At 40.1% G+C, this 24,744-nt stretch overlaps 1 protein-coding gene across 9 annotated transcripts in view; it reads left to right on the top strand.

Moving 5' to 3' along the window:
* LOC145994644 (semaphorin-1A-like) overlaps positions 1 to 24,744 on the top strand; it is a 487,954-nt gene that overhangs the window by 428,399 nt on the left and 34,811 nt on the right. For all 9 annotated transcript variants that reach the window (XR_014442390.1, XM_083130750.1, XM_083130748.1 and 6 more), the window contains exons 9-10: positions 711 to 799; positions 8,649 to 8,790. Coding sequence is in view for 8 of the 9 variants with exons in the window: in XM_083130750.1 (XP_082986876.1) it covers positions 711 to 799; positions 8,649 to 8,790 (231 nt within the window). In the remaining variant the exon portion in view is untranslated. The remainder of the gene's footprint in view (positions 1 to 710; positions 800 to 8,648; positions 8,791 to 24,744) is intronic.

The raw sequence follows: 24,744 nt of genomic DNA, 5'->3' as shown, positions 1-24,744 counted from the left end.
TGTGTTCTATGCCATGTTTCCTCAATGTATACCATAACCTATAAGGTTTGTCCAAACACGCGTCGTTAAGGAAGGACGAATTTATGGACCCTTGCGGATGTCCGAACTCATTCGGTGATCCAAAAAATAATATCAACACGAGATCAAGCATGTAGCAGAACTTAGGATTCCGGGGGGGATCTATGGTCGGAACTTTTTCTACCTTGTCTCAGCATAAAGCGACTCTGGGGCTCACGCAGCCTCAAATAAATGGGTACCTGGCGGCAAAGGCGGCCGAAGCATTGTGCTGATCACATCGCCTCCAAAATGTACTAAATCGAATAATGTGTGGGGCCCTAACCCCCACATCCCCTTATATATGCCTCATGGCATGGTGCAATGTGCACGGAGAACTTAACTTTTTTATATATGTAGAGGTCATGGTTTAAAACCAATATTCAATAAATATCCGTCTTACATAATTTATAATCGTCATATATCTTTATGCATGATAAAATATTCAAATTTAAATAAAAAACGGTTGCGCCCTCGTTTTTGTAAACTAACAGGTAGTCTAAAATTTTCACGTTAGAATATTGTTTAACAATGCACTTTGTGTTTGTTTGCTCTATGACAGGATGTAGAAAGTTTCATGCACTGTACACAATAAATTCTGAATATTTTTTTCACTTATGTTCAGCGTTCTAAAAGAAATGTTTTCTTTGTTTCAGCTCCCAATTTTGTGAGCTCCATGTCGTACGAAGATTACATTTTCTTCTTCTTCCGTGAAACGGCGGTGGAATACATAAACTGTGGAAAGGTAAGGAATTCAATAGTTACACATGATTTTTAATTGTATTTTCTGTTTGGGATGTTAATTGTGATTAGACTAATTATAAAATTATGCGAATCGAAATGGAGCGAACCAGGGAGTGTTTGTTTATAACAAAAAGATAATCAATTACATTATATTTCAATTAATACTTTACTGAGGATAATGTTGAACACACACAAAAGCGTGCCGAGAGGTGTTTTGGGGGGTTCAATCTCCTGCAAATATATTTGAAATTGTAGTATTTAAAATAAGCATGAAAAAATTAGTTTCGTTTGTCAATTTCTTTTGTATCGCATTATTTCAATAGAAAAGTTCTGAAATTCTTGATTTCGTATCTAGATGAAATGTTTTGTACACGTACGTATATGGCTGACTGCACTGTGTTCGATTAAAAGTTTTCTTAAGCTTAAAACCTGCATAAGTAACAAGCCAAAGCTCTTAAAATATACCAGTTCTGATGCAAAATAAGGAAAGCTAATTTGATTTTGACCTTCAAGTGAAATGTTATTATACACATCAAGTCTCTGCAAATCACTGAGAGTGTGGGATATGACACATGCCCATACACGAGCCTTCCCCCGGGTTCGATTCCCAGAGAGAGACCCAAAATTACGGTGTTGACCCGGCATCGTGAGGACAATTACGGAGCTACTTGAGAACAAGAGGCCCAGAAAACAGTGGCGATGGGACTCGATGCGCTGACCACGCCTCATCCAATGAAAAAATAAACACTTAATCGTTTAAAATATTTTTACCCTGACAGGTTCATATTTCCGAGAGATGCAAGGGCCTTTCTGAAGACACCTCCCTTCCACGTAGTATAGTTTGGACTGCATTTTACAGACTAACGAGGCTCTGGCGTCTGAACTCACAGCCTGTATAATCATCTGTGTGGCTCGTGTTATGTCGTCCATGTTTGTGCGTGTCCCTTCATATCATCTCCATTCATCCTCATCTTCGTGATTAGCCCAAAGCGGCAGGAAAGCGAAGTGAAATAAAGCAAATTCCTTCCTATTTCCGATATATTGTGGAAGTACGTACAGTCACGGGCATTTCTGGGTTGTAACAATCCCATTGACTCTCAATACGATCATTACAACCCAGAACTGTCCGTGACTGTACAAGCAAAAGGATACTCCAAATGTTCTGTGAGCAATCTCATTCATCCGAATCGCCTTCATAGAGTACGAATTAGGATTAAAGGGATAGATTTTTCGAAATAAGATTCCATGTCTTCCGTCATTCCTGAACGTGCTCCTACAAACCGTACTCGCTTTCTCCACCCACTCCAGCTCTCGTCCTTCATCTTGAAGAGTCCTGGCTGATTGTCTTTTGATGAAAGGCTCTGGACACCAGAGACATCTTCCTATGACCGAAAGAAGCTTGGGAGAAAGGAAACGAGCCCTCATCTATCAACGAGGCCCCTTCACGCACTTCAGATGAGTCTGGTTTCTTCTTTCGGAGCCCATTACAAGAGTTAGGGGCGCGGGAACAAAACGACAGATCCCCCGGCCTTGTTAGCTCATCTAGGTCCTCTGCTGTTCTTTCCGGCATCCAACAGATAGCTTCCTTCCTCCTCCATGCGATGACCCAAGTCCAGGAGAGGAGGAAACGGGATGGAGGGGGGATTTCTTTAACTGGTCCAGCTTCCGGATGCTGCTTTGGCGCTTGCTTTCATCTTGTTCTCTTTGAGGCTATTTTTATTATTGCAATTATCCTGTGCCGTCTCGCTAGATAGAACAGGAGTTTATCCAGAATTTTCCATCTGTTGGTGGTGTGAGTTTGTGCTTCATGAAAGAATTTTGGGGCCATGTTGAGGGTGTGTGGATAATTCACTGCACTTGAACGTTTATTTAACATGAAGTGATTTGTTGTTTTGATGTTGTTTTTCAACCACAAGACCGTGGCATCAATTACACCTGTCCACGAGAGGTTCTCCATAAACAGTTTTTCCACAACCAACATCATTAAAATCAAATTAATAATATAGTTATCAGTTTTCTGAGTACAGCATGTGCGAGAACTCCCCGTACCCCTAGACTGTATTATATAATACATATTGGATCCCACTTTAAACTGTATGTCCAGTCCCGATTAGCCTTAATGTGCATAAAGTGGACTTAAAACACCAAATCAACCAACCAACATAATACATATTACCCACATTACAGTAATTTATTATAACATACTTGCGAGCTAACAAAATCAGCAACAAGTTACCAAGACAACAATATGATTTTATATATATATATATATATATATATATATATATATATATATATATATATATATATATATATATATATAAATGGTGATGTGTACTACATACTTAAACTTTCTAAAATACCTCAAGTCTTGACCGTCCTAGGGCGTGCAATCAACAGGTTGATGTAATTCAGTACCAATTGGTCTGTGAGTATAAAGTTGAATAACAGCCAATTTTCACAGTCGCAGCATCATACATGCAAGTAGAGACTTCTCGGACATCTATATAGTAATATAGTTATCGATTTCCCAATTAGTAATAACTGCAAATTTTCTGGGTTCAAATGCAATATGCCTATAAAATCAGCACTTACGACATTCATTTAATGTTGTTGACGTGAGGGAACTACAAGATTTCATTAAACCCAGTGGCTGACGACTAATTCAATTCTAATTTTTCTTATCTTCTTCTTGCACCACATAACCCTGTGCACTTACCATCACCCTTTTGACTTTCCAATAAAGTGAAACTCGGCAGCCAAACAAGTCAGATGCTTAATAATTGACGCTTCGGATTGATTTTTCCCACGTCAAAGAACCAGGTTAAGAAAAGTGGGATCCACCTCCGCATTAGATGTTGGAAAGGTCATTACGAACCCTAGTTGAGTGTATCTAAATATAGATGCCTGCACTGACGTCAATTCCATGGAGGTAGATAACTGGTTTCCTTTTTTGTGTAATTCCCCTTCCCTCCCCATGGTAACTTCTGCATACACGAAAATCAATGCTGCCACTTACACTCGCCAGAATTCCACATACAAAGAAGTGGAACATCACCGTTGACGTGGAACAATTCCACCGTAGAAACGTCGGTGCCAGAGATTTTTACCGTGATGTCTACTGGTAAGTGATGTTTGAAAAAGTACCGGGACAATGGGCGAGTTGAGTGGCTTGATGATTAGGTAGTGTTAGTAGTGTTCTTTCGTTTCTATAGCTAGGTTATTTTCGCAGCATTCTCAGTGATATATTATGAGTTGAGCGGAGTAAGTTACCCCTCACTGTTGTTTGTTCTGCGCAGGCGCAAGAATCTACTGCACATACTGCGCATCTTCCTTCTGACGTTGCACAGATAGCCCCTCCCATTCATTCCGAATGCGCATGCGCAACGAAGCAGTAAAGCTTCACCTTTCAATACATAGATGTTGCTGCCACGACTGAAATCAATGAATCCTTGTTTACTCACATGAGTTGAGAATTGATTAATGTACAGCAGCAACAAAATATATGAAGAATTGATGTTTGAAAACTTGAATTATTTCTCACCGTCTGTGATAAAGATCAAATTACTTGCTGTATTCGTTCTTCAGATTCTTACAATAGAATTTGTATATATATTTTTAAAATACGATCGTTAAGCTTTGATAGCCATAAGTAGTGAAGTTGTTCCAGATTTAGCACTAGATGAGTTTTAGGAAAGATTCCGGATACAGAAAGCTAGATGTATCTTCAGGACACTGAAGTTGGAAGTAGTGTTAGCTTTTGAAAACTCGGTGTTATCCTGAGATAAATTCTTCAACAAACAATCTGCAGTTTTGAGAAACAGGAATACTTACCTTACCGTTTGAAGACTTGGTATTTTCAGCAAGAGAAACGTACCCGTGGAGATAATAAAACTCAAAACCAATATGGAAACCAGTGGTTGTAAGTCAAACGTGCTCCTGGGTCGTGCAGTTTCCTCCGTTTTCCCACACAGAATCAGAGAATCAATTTCCCATCCTAAGTCCCCGCCAAGCAGTTTGCTTTTTCCTTAATCGAGCCATGCGAGAACATCAGCTACTTTTCCCACTGAAGCAAGCTAGAGGATCCCGGCTAAGAACCAAGGCGCCAAAACGTCTGCGGAGTGGAGGAAGGAGAAACCAATTTGAGCGGAGGTCCGGGAACCATCTAGAGCCCCCGATTTATTGCAGTATTGCCAACCTGAGCTGGAAAATATCTAGGTTTGGAGTCTTGTCTGATACTTCACGGCATCTTTATGGCTAAGTCGTTCCTCAATAAGTGAGTGTCCTTGGGTCGATCCAGGATGTCTAAACAATATTGAGATAGAAGTTGCATCAAAAGAAGAAAGAGAGGAGGATCAAGATTGTGATGAATTGACGATGATTTTGATTTAGTTTATTTCACCTCACTTTTATGCCACTTTTAGCTAAACGCGACGATGGGAATGAGTGATGATATGATGAAATTTATGAAGGGACATTCACAAACACCCATACCTGTATTCGAACCCGGGACGATGATTTTGAGGATATGAGGGTAAATAGGGAGGATTCGAGAAAGATTGTGTGGATGACCAAAGAAGTGCCAAGGGTTGAGAAGGGAAAGTGCAGGAAATGGATACAGATGACTGTCCTCTTAACTGCAAATGTTCGTCAGCTATTGTATTGCACTTTCTCTCTCTATATTTACATATGCTTAGTAGGTTTGACTTCTTTAATGTTTCTCTGCACTTTCCTAATTTTGTTTTTGAGAAGTTGTTCGTCGTATTTTGTGCTGATCGTGCTTCACTTACGTGTGAAAAGCGAGATTTCTTCAGGTCTTGACATCGTTCTGTATTTAGAGTCATAAATCCGAAAATGCCAAATATATATCGTAGTTTCCAACACAATTTTGATTGATTGATTGATTGAGTTGGTATTTTAAGTCCACTTTATGCACAGTAAGGCTAATCGGGACTGGACCTACAGTTTAAAGTAGGATCCGAACCACTGTGCCATGTGCTTCCACCGGGTATCGAACCCGGGACCCCTTGATTACAAGGCAACTACGCTACCACTGCTCCATCGGGGAGGGCCCCAACACAATTAGAGTAAATTAGATTCGGGGGAGGAGCAAGTGAAGTATTTGAAACAAGCTATATACAATAAAAAGCTGAGGCTCAAACAGAAGCATCTCAATGCATTTTGCGTGTGCTGAAATGGATGATGAATTAGAGGACAATATGCATAAAATACCTGCTGGCTTATCCGATTTTGAACCCCAGGCACCTAAATTCCAGAGTTAAAGTGTTTTGTTTGTTCTACTGAAACACAGCCTTCATCGTCTCATTGACTTTCACAGTTAGATCATATATTTATGCAATTTTCAAGCAGCTATTATCAATACTCTTTTTAGTGCAGTGTCAATAGGAGGTTCTACAGGTCCGTTTGGTTTCAAGTGAGCTTATATGTCTCTTTGAAGGTCTCTCTTTCATGATGGCATTTACTATTATGTTACTTCGTTTGTGATGTGGATCTTGTGCGCCCAAGGGACGTTGAGTTTGCCCGAGAACGATGCTACCAGCAAAGTAACTGAAAGAGCAGAACAACCTTTTGCAGGTTGGCAACACTGACTTAATGTTGACTTGATAGAGAGCAAAGTAAATTGAAGCCAAGAGTCCTCAATTAGTCCACGGCGTTTGGTAACACTGGCATCAATAACCTTCGTCGTTTGGTTGATGAAATCCCGGTATGTGAGCACGAGGGCGCTGCAGAAAGACAAACTTTCTGGAGTTGATGAGCCGCAAAGGATGGGTTGAGTTGGGAATGAGTGGGCCGAGACTGCTCTTTTCAAACCGGTGATATAATTGATTCTCCGTAGAGATGACCTTGCAGCGAGCTTTGGCATTCGAAGAATTGGTAAATCATTAAAGAAGCTAATTGAGCTCTTAAGCTTTTTTTTCCTCCGCCTCTTCGTTGACGGAGTCATTGGACGATTAATTTTCAACGTGTTGCCATGGTTTTCTTTCTTAGAAGCTCGGCGCTTATTTCATAACCAAGCAGCCACCGTAATGGTGTTCTTCGGAAGTCAGAAGTCCGGCTTTGACGTGGGAGATCCAGATTGGCCAAGGTTTTCTACCCCGAGGTCCGTTTATAAATGGTGTCCTGAAATACAACCGGAGCATAATCAAAAAACAATATTACCAAATAGACTAACCAGTGCGTAGTTAGAGATCGGTTAGTTCATTTAACTCCTCTGCCTAACTATTGCCTATTTTTGTGGGAGCAGGGAAAGGTTTACTATTCATTTTCCTCGAGTCATCTCACCCAACAGGTCAATAGGTGCTGGGGTTTGCCCGGAGATGATATTTTCTTGGAGATGAGGCCTTGCTCGAACGAAAAGATTTGCTATCCAACCGGAGCATAATGTTGAGTCCACCTTAATGACAAAGCATTTACTTTTTGTTCAGACTAACCAGGACTGGACCTTCAGAGGAATCTGACATGCCCCTTCACACAGCTGAAACAAAAAAAGTGAATAAAGTCGCTAGCTTATAACCTGTCCCAGCTAACTGTAGAGCAATGTCGCGCATAGCGTCAGAGAAGCGAGGGAAATCTATTGGCCAGAGCGAAGTGGGAAGGCTGGTAACTTCAGTCGCTTTCCCCCACTCCACGCAATTCCGTTCCTCACACGTGTTCATTGGTGGAGCCGTCTCGCGTCACTACTTGCGCAGAGACTTGTTTTCGTTTGCCTGCTCCACAGTTAGCTGGGACAAAGTATAGGTCAAATCTTTAAGTTTAAGTCCATCATCGAGGAAGGTGCTCAAAAAGCGCATAATATGATGCATTTTAAAATTACCTTTACAAATGCAAAAATGCATCAAACTGTAAGGTCCAAAAACACAGTTTAGTGCATCAATAGATTTGATGCATTTAGTTTTCTGTGTGCAGAAAAGGCCCTAGTCACCCCTTTTTGGTCAATTTGTGATCCTACTCATTCATTTTCATGTTTTCGTGAATAGCCTGAAATATCATTAGAGTGCTTGAAAACAAAACACCTAATTTCATACTGTAAGCGTGGAATTTAGTGACGAATTACTTGATATGACACTAATGAAATGATGCCTAAGAACACGAGGATAATACCACATTAGCAGGCCAGTGGAGTATATAAAACAGATCGCTGAAGACATGAATTGGAAAAGCTACAGAGGAAAAAAGCTAGCATCAGACTTGGACAAGTGAGGAAATGCAACACACTAGAACATGATATAAACCAATTCCACAGCCCACCTTCCTTAAATGTCAAGGCATGGCAAACATAGAAAGTCAGCAGGGAAACAATGGTGGAGTGATATTTTTTTCCGAATGGAAAAAATATCTTCAGCGAACCTTGGCGTGTATCGGAAAATACTTAACAGAACATTCCTTGTTTAAAAAAACCGCTATATTTTCCCAAATTCTGCAAAACCATATCTGCCTAGAATTCCTTCTAGAGCATTCAGCCTTACTTCGCTATGAAAGCATAACATATATCTACACAGCAGTTAAAGCAAACCACACGAAGAGTCACTTGATTATACCCTACAAGGAATTCTAAATAGATATGATATTTCAGAATTTGGAATATCACAGCAGTTTTTCTTTAAAGGAGAGGAATTTTCGAAAACTATTTAACTGCTGTAGGTAAAAGGTCCAGGAAAACATTTCTCCGTAAATGTACCAAGAAGCAAACGTGCACTTCTTTCAGATCACATACATTGGTTGGCACAAACTGATTATAGGCTCTATAGCAACGAACTTTCCTGTGTATCATTGTAGTTCTTTTCTTGGATATCGGATTTTCATAACCGTATGCACTTTTTCTCTTCCAGACTGTATACTCTCGAGTGGCTCGAGTGTGCAAACATGACAAGGGCGGACCTCACCAGTTTGGAGACAGGTGGACGTCCTTTCTCAAGTCCAGATTGAACTGTTCCGTACCAGGGGATTACCCGTTCTACTTCAACGAAATACGTAAGTATTTGTACAATTTTTTATGTTTCGGGTGTTTTGTTATTGGCTATCTCTATACTTAAACCAGCGATGTTTTTACCATTTTACTTCCGAGGTGGTATAATTTTTTTCCAGCTATGATGTGGAGATTTGTATCAACAGCGACACACAGAAAAATTGAAGGGCAATAGTACTGTTTGGAGGAGATGGGGGATGAGACAAAACTTGCCTAAAGTTCGTAAGTTAATACAGAATATTGGGCTATATGTCGACTAGGTAGAGTTTTATCCTGGGCATGGATGTACTTTGTAATTGGCTCTTCATCAAGTCCATCTGATCATCACTCAATACTTATCGCCACGATTAACCAAAAGTGTCGGGGGAAAAACACGCTAAATAACAATACAATTAAGAGAATATTTGTGTATATATAGGAATAATGATGAAAAACACATGATCACATGACAACTTCGAAATCTTCAACTTCCCTCTTTCAAATGACACTAAGATAGTATTAGTGAAAATATAAGCTGATGAAATCGTCCAATAATTTGTAACCACGCTGTATATTAATGATCAAAATATTTTTCTACGAACTGGAGGAGCTACGTGTGGACCTTTTACTGGGTGATCTGTCCCTCCCAAAATGCAATGCTGGAAAAAATCTAAAATCTACTTTTCTTATTTATAGAGTCTCTTTTCTATCACTTTTGGATAATCGCGTCGATGAGAATGAGTTCTGATGTGATGAAATTCATACCGGTACACGTACAAAGAACACCCGTGCCCACGGCGGGACTCGAACCTGGGTACTTCGGTGGCAAGTTCGAAAATCGACCAACGAGCTCGCCACTGAGCCAACTGTGAACTCCAGGAAATTATTTAGAGTCAACGAATGATGAGCGAGAACATTTACGACAATTCGTGTGTAATCGCAAACGGTGTCAGTTCTTCAGCATTGTACAATTATAATAGGGTTCCTCCATAGGTTAGGTCCTCGTTTTAGAAAGGGGGGGGCTACAATCAGAGTAGTTATTATTAAATAGTACTTTTTTTCTCAATGTCGTACATATCGCATCTTCTCATAATGAACTAGATTCAACATTCATTGGAGAGTACAGTATACTGTAGGGCTACAAAGAGTATATTTACATATATATATATTCTAGAATCTTAAGTTTCAACTTACGTTGTAATATTTCTGGTTTACTAATGTTTATTATTATTATTTTTAACCCTGGCACGTGCTTTTATATCATTTGGTAGATGGTTGAATATTTTGATTGCCATCTATTCGGTTCTTTTTGAACTAGCGTTAGTCAGATGCAGCATGGTTTTAGAAGTTGTTTATTTCGAGTGTTATATGTTATAATTAGTGTTATTATTAATTTAAATCTTGGGGAAATGTGTGCTTGAATATGCCAGTGATGCTGCTTGTCGAAGAAGACTAAAGGGAAACCCCGCCTAGTAGCTGCTAAAAATTCCTCTTTCATATTTCGTGCCACGTGTTCGACATCAATAAACAATGGCAGGAAGCACGAGGTAAAAAAAATTAGGAAGCAAGTGTTGCTTTGTGTATACAGCACCGGCTCCTTCCCTCAGAAGACATTCATTCACAATAGGACCATCAATACGGAAGGCAGATCGTTTGTTTGCGTCGTGTTTTGCGAGATGCAAGAATTTCTCGCCAGAGGGAACTTTTTTCTCTCTCTCTCCGCCGACCATGATTCCAAGGTTAGGGACGGCGATGTACTGCCGCTGAATACAATTAAGTATGTTTTGTGCCCGCTAATTATATTCTGCTGCGTTTTCTGCATCCTGGCCGAAATACATTAACTTGTTTCGGAACGTCACCGCCAGATGTCTCCGCTGTACCATAGCCCGGGGAAAAACAGAAGACCAAAGAACTTTTTGCGTCATTGTAAAGTTGAGCTTCGCTTTTCCGCGTTCAGGATCCTGAAAGTCTGAAAAATTGAGACGTAGATGCAACGGTTCAGTTGTCATAAACTTCCAATTAATTGTCTCCACAAAATGAATACAACTATCCCAAAGCTGTTCAGGAACGTAGTGTCCCAGAAATAATAATAATATAATATGATTATAATAATAATAATGTTTATAATTAGTACCCTAATATAATTTATAGGTGTTTTCATAATAATATATAGATTAATTAATATTGCTATTATTTCATGAATAGTAATCAGACGCTATAAGAACAGAGATGTATAACAGCGCATATTCATTATCTCTTATAGTTAAGGTCGCTAAAATTTTTATAAAAACGACTGCTTTGACAAGGAAATTAATGTCCAAAAAGTAAAGAATGGATATTTATTGAATAACACAAAAGGATGTAAGGTCTAGATAATGAAAAGTAAAGTTTCTGATTAATGTTTTATGCATGTTATTGCAGGTAGTAGTGTGCATAAATTTTGTTTGGTAATGGCATTCTAATCTCGGCGGAAATAAATGACCTTTGATTGCCCAAGAAATGCTAAACAGGTTTAGTTTTGTTATTTTATTTTAGTATTTGGTAAGTCTTTGGGGGTGCCCAGACCCCCACCCTAAATACGTTCTTGGGCCCGTTGTAGTTTCCGGGGTGGAACCCTCCCCCCCTTTTCACCAAGGCTGTTGCGTTACTGGGAGAAGTAGGCGACGGGATTGTTCGCTTCAGGCAATTGTCTTTCCTAAGCGTCACAACAGGTGCTCCAGGCAGCTAATCAGACGAGCATATTCTTGAACTCTATAGAGAGACCACAAGGGAAAGAACCTTCGGCGAAAAGTCTCCGCGCACCTTCTCCCTTCTTCCGTTCAGCTCGGGCCATAACGAAGCATGGTCCACTTTGCACAGGAGTCGCGGGACTGCGCAGGTTTTTTTGCTTGTGGTTCCACTATACCCGCGCTCTCATGCTATTGGAGGCCGGGAATTAAAGCCGGCGATTTCAACAAAACTACACATTAACATAGTTTTGTTTCGTAGATTATAGTGACATTTTTCATATTTTTGTTATTTTTTTTAATATATGTATTTTTAAAAGAAATAACCATCTGAACCACTGCGAGAACGGCCTAAACTTTATAGATATTCTGTTGCATCTTGGGTTCATAGGTGGCGCGACGAGAGGTCACAGTTTTCCCTGAGAATTCCAGGTTTTCACTTAGAGGTTCCGATTTACAGATAGATATCTTCGAGACATTTAATTATTCCGACTTAACAATACAATTTATACTCTGATACAATACACTGAGAAGAACATACCTTGCATATGCACATCGGTCACTTGCTAATAATTGCAAAGAAGAAATACATAAAAGTTTTCTACAACACCACATTTCAATTTTCCCCTTCTTTGACAGCATTAAAAATTCTAGGCCTTCTGATATCTGTGAGCTTAGTGTGATTTCTGCAGATGCTGCATTGAGACCAATGAACTGGCCTCGAGTTCGATATCCGGCGGAGTCACACATTGATTCTGATCCCACTTTAATCTGTAGGTCTAGTCCCGATTAGCCTATGTGTGCATAAAGTGGACTTAAAGACAAAAATTCACACCATTGAACGGTATGTAGGCTACCTAAATTTATGACCTGGAGTGTCCCGGAAAATCTGGCCAGCCTATCAAAAATAAGGGAGACCAAGTGTCTAGGACTCGTCTCGAAATTGCTGCGAGACGGTGAAAGGTCTCTTCCACGATCCTATTCTTACTGAGTTTGTTCTACGCAGACGATGCCGCGTTCTGGTTTACACATCATTATCTGCCCCTAAGAAAGACTAACATTATGATTCCAGATGTTTGTCCCCCCCCCCTCTTCCTTCTCAGCAAGTTCTGTGCAACATTCAGAAACTCACTTGGAATCTTCCCAGTAATTGCTAAGGACACTCCCCTTCTCCCCCTTCCCAATTTACTCCCGTTCTATTTTTGCAGTCCTCCAATTTCCTCTACCGTTTTTACGGAGCATCCCGCAAAATCAGAACGATTTCAATGCCCCGTGACTTCCTCCTTGTTTTTCGAGAAGCTTGGAAGGGGTTGGGGGTGGAAGAAATATATGAGTCCTAAATTACTTTCATTTGTTTTAATCTTGGTTCGTTTTGGGAATGGGTTTCGAGCTGGGAAAAACCTATCCTCTTTAGCCGGAGAAGGAAATGGTTTGTAGAGCCGCAACAGATAAATGCTGACAAGAGGCACCACCCACACCCCCCACCGTAGCCGCAGACAGGAGAATTTCGTAATTGCAGGGCGCATCCTGTTTTCAACCCCCTCTTTTGTTTCCCTCCATCCCCCTCCCCTCCTTCATTCCGCCCCGTAAGATATTTACTCTACGGAATCAGACGTAAAACGCCCTAGTACGTTAATGCCACGAAACCTCATTCTAAGAGCATCAGAGTGTCCAACCTAACTCTCGAAATGGTTCCCCCACGGTTCCAACCCCGGTTTTGTTGCAAATTTCGTTTGCAAGTAACTCGATTGTTGTTATTTTCTATTTTGTTAAAACATTTCGTGCCGCATTTCCTCATTAATCGCAACAGCGAGAATGTATGATCAAGTAGATTTAAGAATGTACAGGATTCGAACCCAGAACCCTCCTCTCCTTCACGTTACGCTAACTATTTCACAACGGAGGCGGGAAAAAACGATACATGCAACTTGGTGGCTTGCGAACCGAATATTACATGCATTTTATACATCTAGAGTGCATCATTTAATGTGTGTATGCGAGTACATATATTTTGAAGCATTTCTATTCAAAATTTAATGCATTTCCATGCTTTAAGACGCAACTCATCTCATGTAAATGCAGCTCAAAATGATCAACTTGTAACTCCAAATATCTTAGGGCTTTATCAACATAGCCTACGAGAATGGCATATCACGCCAATCGTTAACTGTACTAATCAAGCCAATTTAGTGTCTGCCCATTAAACATTCATGCAGTTTGAAGCTTTAATTTGTGTGCAGTTTTTGCTAACATTTCTTTCTCTGTACGTGAGCCGCTATTTTTTGTAGAGTTTGCGAAGAACGTGTATGGGTTGGCAGCACTGAACTCGTATAAAACTTTGGGGACGGAATGTTAGCTAGAAAGGGAGGGAATGGTGGATTTTTGTCACTTGACCTCTTCCTGACCCAACTAATGGATGAGGGATATCACGGAAAGGAACTACTGACTGTTCTGATTGATCGACTGGTAACGCCGAGGAGGCTGAGAAAAAAAGAAGGGGCGAGAGATGAAAAAAAAAGAAACGCAGAGAAATGTGGGGTGACACCCCTCCCTCTATCTTTTTTGGGGGGAGCCAAATGAGCACACTTCAGCTTCCATTAATAAATGGAGTTACACGATCCTAGAGGGCGTTGTTACGAAGCTACTGTCTTCGAAACTCTAATCTTCATTGAGACTGTATGTTATCCCCGAACCTTTTCAATCACATTTCTTGATAATTTTATTTTAGTTATTCTACGTCGCTTTTCTTCGGTTTTATAGGTAAATCGAGAGCATGAGATTATAGTATGAATTCATGAAAAAAGATGGCAGAACAACCATAAACAATTGTCGCGGGTTTCAAACCCGGAGGCCCTGAATTACCAGAACAATATATTTATAACACTAAGTGATTCATTTATTGTAATTAGAATTGTGGATACGTCAGTGATTTGTTTATATGCAGCGTCACTCGATACAGGAATAAGCCTTGTGTCGTCAAAAATCAACTCTGATTTGCACACATGAAGAAAATCGATATTATTGCAATGAGTATTTGTATGTCTTACTGCAAATATTTGATGATTGTGTACACTGGTAATATATCGGAGCCATTGGTATATCAAAGAAATTCTTTTGTCTCGAATCAGGCCTGTAGGTGAGTTTCACCTACGTCACGTACAGATACATTGTGGGATCGCCCGCCATGCTTCTGAGGTAGAAGAATAGTCTGTATTGCATAAAAAACACGGGGAACTTTTTAATGTTTCGTTCAGGATGGTAAAGTGTGAAGCTTTCAGTGTTCAAAGAGAAACTCCGCTTTATTACTGCGATTTTCTCAAGAAGGAAGCTACTGTACACTTTTTGTGCAAAGCAAATTATGAGAACTATGTATGTATGTATGTATGTATGCATGTGTGTGTGTGTAAGTATATGTGTATATACATATATATGTATAAAGACACGATATATATAATATTGTTTAAAGCTGGTCAAAGGCCGGGTTAAGCTCCCTAACACCCCGCCACCTCGTGGAAGCTACAAGTATCCTAAAGCAATTGAAACTTTTAATCCAGATAACTGAAATCAAACTTGCATCCCACGATTTGCAGAATTTCGTGAGCTTATCATGTGTGCCTATTGTCTAATTCCCTTTAAAGTTAGAAAGCAGTGACATTAATCTGAAACAGTTTAAAATACATAGAAACATAGTTGGTTATGCCCACGTTGTGGTTGCGACAGGCATTAAACCATTAGCTCGAGATGGAAACACTGCACGAAATTTGTTAATTATCCATCCCTGCGTGGAAAAAAGGGGGGAGATTTTGAGGCTTCTTATAATGCAGCCGGGGAAAGAAGGGGACGATGAAATGTGAGGAAAATGGAAGCTAAAGAATAGCGTGCAAGTGATACGAGGACCCCTCTTCCCTTGCCCTAATCACCATAGCCTATATATATATATATATATAATATCCAGGGTTCTGCCAACCTTCGACGGAAATTAACGAGTTTCTTAATTCCTAGGAGAAGGGGTGGGGGAGATTTACTTTCATGGGCATGAGGAAAAGCAATAAATTACAAACTGCATTTAGCATTCTCTATCAAATTCAGCTGCAATTCATCAAATCAGAAACTAAAGTAGATCGAAATTGCGGAACGAGAGAGATGCGGCTACATTCAATTGCTGTGCAACTACCAAAATGTCTAACATTCGTATTTATTTGCAAAACATGCCGATAGCATCTGATGGCTAGGCAAATGTTCAGAACCTACGTCCATATTTACGTATAATGTAAAACCTACCTATAATATTTGTCTAATGTTTCTGCGTACAATGAAAGTATGCGATCTAACGATATATCACTATGCATGTAGTTGTTTGTGCTCTGTGTAGATATCGTATCGAATAATTTCCCATAATTCCGTTGAACTGAACAATAAATATTTTTATGTTCGCAATTTGTGACTGGAGAGAAACATGTATTAACATTGAGGAAGAATAATAAGTTTAGACATTAAAAGTTGAGTTCATGCAGGGCCAATAAGGTATTTTAAGGAATTGAAAGATATTCTATAAGTACTAAAGTTGGGACACATAAAACTCTTTGGAACAGAGAATCACCTTATCTTTCTTTGCTTTGGTACAGAGCAAAAGAATGATATAACTGGTTACACGTTGATCATGTTGGTTCTCTTATAAGCATTTTAAAATTTTTCTGAATATTCCTGTTATTAATATTTAATAATTTGTGTTAGAACTCTCACAAACACCCACTTACCAACTCTATGAACATGTAAAGTTAACGTGCAAGGGGAAATATATTTCTGCCTTAATATGTAGTTACCAAAGAGTTATTCCGTTAATTTGGTAGGCCATGATGTCAACAGTACAAGGAACCAATATCGTAGACAGTGAGTGCAAAGGTAAGATATTGCTTTTAATAATATCGAGGAGTGACTCCAAGGAGTAAATGAAATGTAAATTCCGAGCTGAGCTGGAGATATCATGAGCTTAATTAGCATGCTATTCCCAGCGACAGCCCTTCTGAGCGGAAGGCTCAAGTTATCCCAGAGGGGCAAAATATAGAAGAACCCTCTTCCTCGTCGTTGCGACGATCCCTGCAGAGCTTCTTTGGTAATCCTACCCTGAAAATGGCTTTCAAATCTTTTTAAAAGATTCATGCGCTTTGTTCTTTTCTTTCCCTTCATGGTCTCACTTTACTAGTCTTTTGTATCGAACGAACCCTCTTGTCAGTCTTCAACTTCCACTTCTCCCGTTTCTTCTTTGTTTATTGATTGAACCTAACGTCATTTCCTAGAAGAGAGAGAGAGAACTGTATAAACATGTAGATGGAAGGGAGGAGAGAGTGATGGAATGATGGTGCATCTGAAGTAATGGCTCCCATCCAACCAAATTGATTCAAGTGCCACCTAGTGACACACTTTAAACTGTAGGTCCAGTCATAGGCGGATCCAGAATTATTTTGTGGGAAGGGTAAAATAATATGTATAAGTTAACTGTTTAAGAACAATGATTTTTGGATCGGAGTTAACCAGAAACATTTCTGAAAACAAATTAGCAAAAGTGGATAAAAAGTGTGCCATGCCATTCTTTTAAATCGCACAAGTAGAAGATACAGCCAATTGAATCGAGGTCAGTACTCAGTGCAATGCTGTTGCAAATGTGTTTCTATAGATCCACCAACCCATCTGAAACCCTGGCGTGGGTGCAGTGGCGCTAGTGTCGATAGGCTAAGTTTCTGGGAAGCCTGTAGTTCGCATATTTTCCGAGGTTTCAGAAAGCTTGGTGGATCTTATATTAGTGTATAACGTTTCTCTAGTGCAATATGCCTTCTGAAGATGGTAAATTTAACATTCTCTTCCACTTCTTTGGTGCCACCGAACGCCAAGTAGGGAAGCAAGTAAGGCTCGATTTGAGCAACATACTCCCATAGTACCTATCTGAAATCATGTGACCGACTGGTCCTAAAGTCGTTTTAACTAAGCATGCAGGAGAAGACATCCCGGCGTTGAGGTTTTTGATTCGTGAACATCATGGCATGAAATACAAAAGATAAAAGCAAATATCACGTTCACTTCATTGCTTATGCATATAAGCTGTATTTTCGTTCGCAAGGAAAGTTGAAGTGCTGTGAATGAACTGTCGAAAGCAACGAGAAGCAACAATGACTATACGTAACTGCCGACATAAGCACCTGCTTGCATTCGTATACAAAGAGCGAAGTAGGTCTTCAGTAATATTATTATCCACTTCTCGGTATCTGCAACGGTGTACAAGTAGCGTTACATATGCATCCCCGAACTGGCAACATTGCCTCTTAGCGAGGCTACATCTTGCAATAGTGCTTGTTCCTTGTACCTTTTTTTGTTACGAGCAAATTCGTGTATTGTCAGATGTAGTCAAGAGACTCCTAACACTGTGTACTTAATGAGAGAATGTAAGTAGCTAGATCCTGTAACGAATACACCACGCCCAAGAGCTTTCTGTGTTAAACAAGCTATAGAAGAACACTCATTATGTACATTTTCATAAATGGATTTTCTCTGGTTGTGCAAAAGTCTTCCCTTTTCAAGGTTGAAGTACTTGTTTTGCTGGTAACGTAGAAATAGATTATTTTCTGAATAGATCCGCTTACTAAGCTCAAGAAAACAATGCCGGGGTTAAAATTGATATCGACGTAGAAAACACGAAATATTGAATTCGAATAAGTTATCAAGGCAAATAATAGGAAATATTAAAACTAAAAAAGCATGCATATGTGAACAATACGTAAACTTTGTTCAGGCAGCCAGTGAAAAAAAATAATAATTTAAACACGTTCCACGTATCAACGTGTCGAGTATTTTTCAAAGATTCGTTAAACGTTAATCATATTGAAACACATTGACGGATTTCACTCAAATGCATTAGTCCTTAAGATACTGTACCCAGCGGCTATAATAATTTCAGTACACAAACTCTAATTTTATGTTGGTTATCGTGATCACAAAATAGAACAACTTCCTCTTTTTGGCCCAAGTTCCTTCTTAACTATGTAGAAAAGTTTTCATTGCCAAATTATAGCTCCATAAACTTTATGTGAGTCTATTTCTTTAAGCTCCGAAAATGTGTTTTATACAAAGCTTTGCAAAATGACAAAAAAGACATACGAGGTTTGGCTAGAAACAAACCGGATTGATGTTGCTATTGGCAAACAACGAATGCGCGAAGGTTGAGCAATGCATGATTCTATACTACCATACCCTGCCTACAGAATGACTAATTGCCCTGGGTGCAGGCCTCTCAGTTTCACTGTGGCACTTGGACAAAGCGGAACGTGCGTCTGTGCTCCGTCGGAAAAATGCTGAGTATTAAAATGGAACAGCGTGTCAATATGAAGTTCCTTTACAAACTGGGGAAATCCGCAACAGAAGCGTACGACATGTTAAAATCTGTGTACGGGGATGAGTGTTTATCATGCACACAAGTGTTTGAGTGGTTTCAACGGTTTAAAGAAGGACAGGAAATGATCCAAGACAACCCACGTTCAGGACGACCATGCACGTCGAAAACGGAAACAAACATTCAAAAAGTGAGTGATGTGATTCGAAAAGATCGTCGATTGACCATTAGAGCAGTTGCTGAAATCACAGGAATAGACAAAGAAAGTGTTCGACAAATTTTACACGAGAATTTGAACATGAGTAAAGTGTGTTCAAAACTCGTGCCAAGGAACCTGACATTGGAACAGAAGGAAGCTCGAGTGAACATTTGTACGGACACTTTGAAGAACATTGAAACAGACCCTACATTCTTAGAGAGAGTGATAACCTGTGATGAATTGTGGTTTTTCACGTACGACCCTGCCACAAAGCGCCAATCAATGCATTGGAAGACCCCGAGTTCGCCACGTCAGAAGAAAGCTCGCATGAGCAAGTCCAATTTCAAAGCCATGATGATTGTCTTTTTCGACATTCGAGGCATTGTGTACGTTCATTGGGTACCCGAGGGTCAAACTGTAAACCAACATCATTACATTAATGTGCTGAAAACCCTTCGTGAGCGAGTAAGAAGACGACGACCTGATTTGTGGCAACGGAAGTCATGGATTCTGCACCAAGACAATGCTCCTGTCCATACGGCCCTGTCATTGAAGACATTTTTGGCTAAATATGGCATCCCAGTGTTAGAACATCCGCCGTATTTGCCGGACCTTGCTCCCTGTGACTTCTTTTTATTCCCCAGAGTGAAGTCCGCCCTAAAAGGAACCAGATTTGAGACAGTAGAAGCTGTGCAAAGAAAAGCGACGGATGTAATGAACATGATCTCCGAAAATGACTGGCAACACTGCTTCCAGCAATGGAAAATTCGTATGGAGCAGTGTACAGATCGTGCAGGGGAGTACTTTGAAGGAGATAAAGTTCCTGTTGTACAAAATGCCGAATAAAAGATTTCATAGCATCAGTCCGGTTTTTTTCTAGCCAAACCTCGTACATCCAAAACCGGGTTCGAATTCCAGCATGGAGGTATCCGAAACAGGATACACTGCACCGTTCTTTATTTAAAACCAATATCCTCAATTTAACATTATATTAACTTAATATATTTAATGGTGCTCATGTATTATTGTGTAACAATTTCTTGCACTTTTTTTGCTTTCTGCTTGCTAAAATCAAACTTGGCCAACACGTTTTTTCGACGAAGAAGTTATTTCAAAGGAATTTGCATGTGAAATAAACTTTTTTTATATGATGAAAATAGAATTCCCGTGGAATTTCATTGTCCAAGTTCATTAGAAGAGTTCTGTAGCACTGATATTCTGTTCGGAGGTAGAATTTTCTGTAACTCCCAGAGATTTGTGCCACTGAAATATTGTTCGAGGGTGGGGTTGAGTTTCTGTAACCTCTCTGAGTTTTGTGGCACTGAAATACTGTTTGCTGGCCGAATTTGTGTAATCTCGAGGCTCAATGCATCAAACAAAAAAGAAGACCTGGAATAAAACAACTGATAAAATGCTGTTTCTCAGATCTCAAGATACAGAATGTCTAGATACTTCCATGGTTTGAGTTCCACGTACGTTGATACTCTCAACCAAACAGCTTTTATTGGTTCCCTGTACTCACCTAACAGGGTTTCTGTGTACAAGAGTTGTAGGCGTGATTAGTTCGCAGTCTTCTACCACGTGAATTGAAATTTTAATCAACAAGAATATGCAAATTAGCGAACAGAAGAGCTTGCGATTGAGTCCTGTAGACATGTGATAGGGAAAGAAGAGAAGATGGCAGTTTGCAGTCGACTAGAAACGAGTACCCGTGTCAGGAAGTGGTCCGAAGAAGTGAAGATTGTCGTCGAGAGCTGCTGACACAGCATCCTCGGTTTCAGAAACCATCTCCCTCTCTCTCTCGTTGCCTTCGTCTTCTTCTCTGTCGCTAAAAAACCTTTTTTTCAGGGTCACAGAGAGTGTGACATGTCACAGGCAATTCAGCTTCCCAATCGATAGATCGATCTGGACCACTTGACGAATAGAATAGAAGGGAGAGCACGGTGAATTGGGGGAAGGAAGGCACAGAAGAGATACTTAACATCCATTGGCATTCATGCCTTATATTAGTTGGCGCTGAGTGCGCACTTTGATATAAATATATGATGAAGTGATGCAGATACTCACTCTTTGTTGTCGGTTTCCATCTGCGATATTCACTTGTTTTAACTTGAATTCTTGTTCACGTTGTAAGCCTTTCCCTAGACCGTCATCATTGGTTCTTCCTCACTGTGTGCTTTTGCAGGTCTTCAAATTCTCATCCAAGTCAAATAATATTTTCAAATCGCATTTTTCGATCTGCGTTTCAAAATGTTTATTTCATCTCAGAAATGGGTTGTACCGTCAAGAATAAAGTCATCAGGAAGTGATTGAAAAACACAAATTCCTACAACTCACAACCCTATCCTGAAAATCGCCCTTGGCTCGTGATGTTTACCATTGCATGGTTTGTCTGTCAGAAACGAATACAATAGGTGTGTTTCACCTACGTCACAAATAGCTGAATTTATGGCTTCGAGCAGCCATTATTGAGACCAGTTCTTGTAAACACGGAATTCAAGGGGGCGGGCGGGAGATTTGAACCTTGTTTTCGATGGTACATTGTGCAGTATTCGGTGTTTCACGCAGAAGCTCACGTTATTTCACGACATTCCCTTGCACACAACAAACAAAATTGGCCGCAAACATGGCAGCTTTGCGCATCCTGACATCACATAAAACCCACTCTTCCGATAAAACTGCGAAGAATCGAGTAGGAAAAATGGTACTGAGAACTGCGCTGTGTCGAGCAGAACTGCAATATCTTGCCTACACTGTTTTGAACTGCACAGGCAGACGTAGTTGGAAACGTAGCGCGTGGTCCATTATTTTAAACAAAAGTTCAATCACATGGAATTTTATAAAGAACTAAAGCATACTTAATTGTACCAAATCCAAATTTTAGTCGGAAGTATTCATGCTAAATAATCGGTCTTTTTCATTTGGTACAAAATAATAATAATAATAATAATAACTTTAGCAGTGACTTTAGCACAATCACGTAGCTGTGGAAATTATGCTCTATCTATTTTGTTTAGTTTCACGAAAGTTGATATTGAGATTTGAGAAGCCTTGGTACTATAGTTATAAGCCAACCACTGAATAACTAACAATGGTTGGTCTGCTGACAGCTTACACCCCGGATTTCAAACCAAAATCACGTTGTGTTAATTTATGGGCGGTTGCCAGTGAGGCAACGTGAGATGCAATAACAACTATGACCTTGTACAAAGGTGCACGTGTGCTTGGTACAAACCCAGTGGGTTTGGGTTTGTGGGACGCGACAGTACTGCCAGAAACACATTGGATTAGTTCACGAAATATAGATACTTTTGAACTGGACGCCGAGTTATCGGGGTAGTAATCGAACAAGACTGGCGGAATATATATCCTAGCTATGGCGTTGAGATTGTCGAAAGTTTTCGATTCATATATTGAATTTTCGCGTTTTCAAGTTCTTGTCGACACTTTTTTCAACAATGGCGGAGCGTGACTACAATTTACCGTTTTCCTCGTTCACTACAGACGAATTTTGGGATGGTATATTTAAAGAAGGCCACAGACGCTTCCTTACTCTTCCCTTCCATCACACTCTCACCTCATCTCATTGAACCAAATAGTACAACAACAATAACAATAAGGGGGAACCCCCGAATGCAACCAAACCTCCACCCGTATGCATTCGAGGGCATACGCTTGTCCCAGTGCCTCTGCAATAAACTGGGACGTCTTTTGCTCGAATTACGGTTCCCCCGTTATCGTTGTGCACTACTATTTTATACCAAATAGTACACCCCTGTTGACATAATGTGGCACATTATAAGGTTAGACAGTTTAAGTATGTGCCGGACCCTGTGGCCGAGTGGTTAGCACATCGCGCTGCGACGCCAAGGGTCCCGGGTTCGAATCCCGCTCGGGCTTGGTTGTTTGTGAATGTCCATTCATCAATTTCATCATTTCATCACTCATCCCCATCTTCGCAAATTAGCCAAGAGGCACAAAACGCGAAGTAAAATAAACTAAATCAATCAAGTTAAAGTATGTGCCACTTTATCTGAACAGAAGTGTACAAGAAACAATGCGGATTGTTAGGAGTCGGAGATTGGGTTCCAAAAGTATGGGGGCAAAGTGCCAAAACGGGCGGGGGCAAGGATAGTTTACTTTAGCTTATTAGATAAGGTTTTGCATACTGCGGGCGCAAAAGTGGAAAAAAGTGTACCGCCCACTGGTACGTGGATAAATCACTAAATATCATATACACTGGAGAAAATTTATTCATTAGCAATCCCTTAATTGCAGTTCCAAATTTAGATAGATTGCAGTTTATAAAAACCTTTATCTATCTATATAATTTTATCTTGAAGCGAGCAGGTGATAATAATTTGGAAATAGTATTTTTTGTGTGTGTGGTATTGGGTGAAGGGTTAAGCCCCAGAAAGAAAAAAAGTTATTTCATGTTAGCGAACGATATCCAAGTTTGCAACACTCCAATCTAGGCGGCAAGATAACAGGGTTTCTTCCATAAACTGCATCGCAGAGCAATGAATGTTCGAAAAGTGATCGATATAACTTTCTGGGTAACCCGCTCCACAACAGACTCGCCAATCCATCGGGCGCTGTTCCCACGCACCGATATGCAAATCTAGCATTAGGAAGGCCCGTGGAGGGAGGTGGGCTCAGATCCTATTATTCAAAACGGACAAGAGCTGGAATGGGTCTCGTAGGAATAGCAACGTTGCCATGTTGAAAGTGATGGAATCTTCTTCCTCTTCTCTCTTTCTCTTCTGCAGAACTATATTTCCCGCAACAGAATATCAATAAACGCGATCCCCTGTTCCCCAGTGGGTGAATGAACTTTTGTTCCAAATATTCAACATCGTTCATCATCCTATACTCGAATGCGAAATGTTTTTATTATGGAGTCTATAACCCTGAAACTTTCTGCACCACTGCGTAACAACGTATGGGAAGGGTTGAATGGTGCGATTTTGAATTTCCGAACCTAGAAGGAGGGATGCACTTTCGATGGTGCTAGACGAGACGTGACGTCACACGTGTTCCGAGTCTCGAAATAATAGATACAAATAATTGAAAATGGAATGCAAACATGTAGGGACGACACAACACTGGCCCCACAAAAGATGATTATGTTGCATATTCAGGCGCCAGAGCCTCGTCAGTCTACAAAATGCAGTCGTGGAAGAGGGGTTGAGTTTTGGGTGTCTTGAAAAAGAGCGCCCTTTATACCTCAGTTCTCAAACGATTTTTTAATTATTTTTTTTAGATTAGCGTTTTTGACATTTTTGGTTAATCGCGACGATGATGATGAGTGATAATGAAATTGATGAAGGGGAACTTACAAAGAACACCCATGCCGGGATTCGAAACTCGGGTCCCTGACGCGTAGCACGATGTGCTGACTACAAGAGCAAGTCTTTTACACTGCTTTTGAGGAAGTTTTTTTTAATGTTGTGTTTGCCCTATGCAGGTTCCTTTACAACTTGCCCCTTCTCAAGGGGCTCTTCACATCCCTTTTTAAACTTTAAGGTACGGGTTTTAGATAAGAGAATTTTAATTTTTATAATTACGTGCCGATATACCCAAACATTTAAACTCAGTCAAACAAAAGAGACGAGACTCTCGTTGAGTTCCTGTCTCATTCTTGTCTCGGATCCTCGGTCTTGCCTCGAATTTC

This window comes from Lepisma saccharinum, chromosome 11, assembly GCF_977018435.1.
Source record: "Lepisma saccharinum chromosome 11, izLepSacc3.1, whole genome shotgun sequence".
NCBI classification, from domain to species: domain Eukaryota; kingdom Metazoa; phylum Arthropoda; class Insecta; order Zygentoma; family Lepismatidae; genus Lepisma; species Lepisma saccharinum.
The sequence above is the reverse complement of the archived record's forward strand: the minus strand, read 5'-3'. Positions and strand labels throughout refer to the sequence as shown.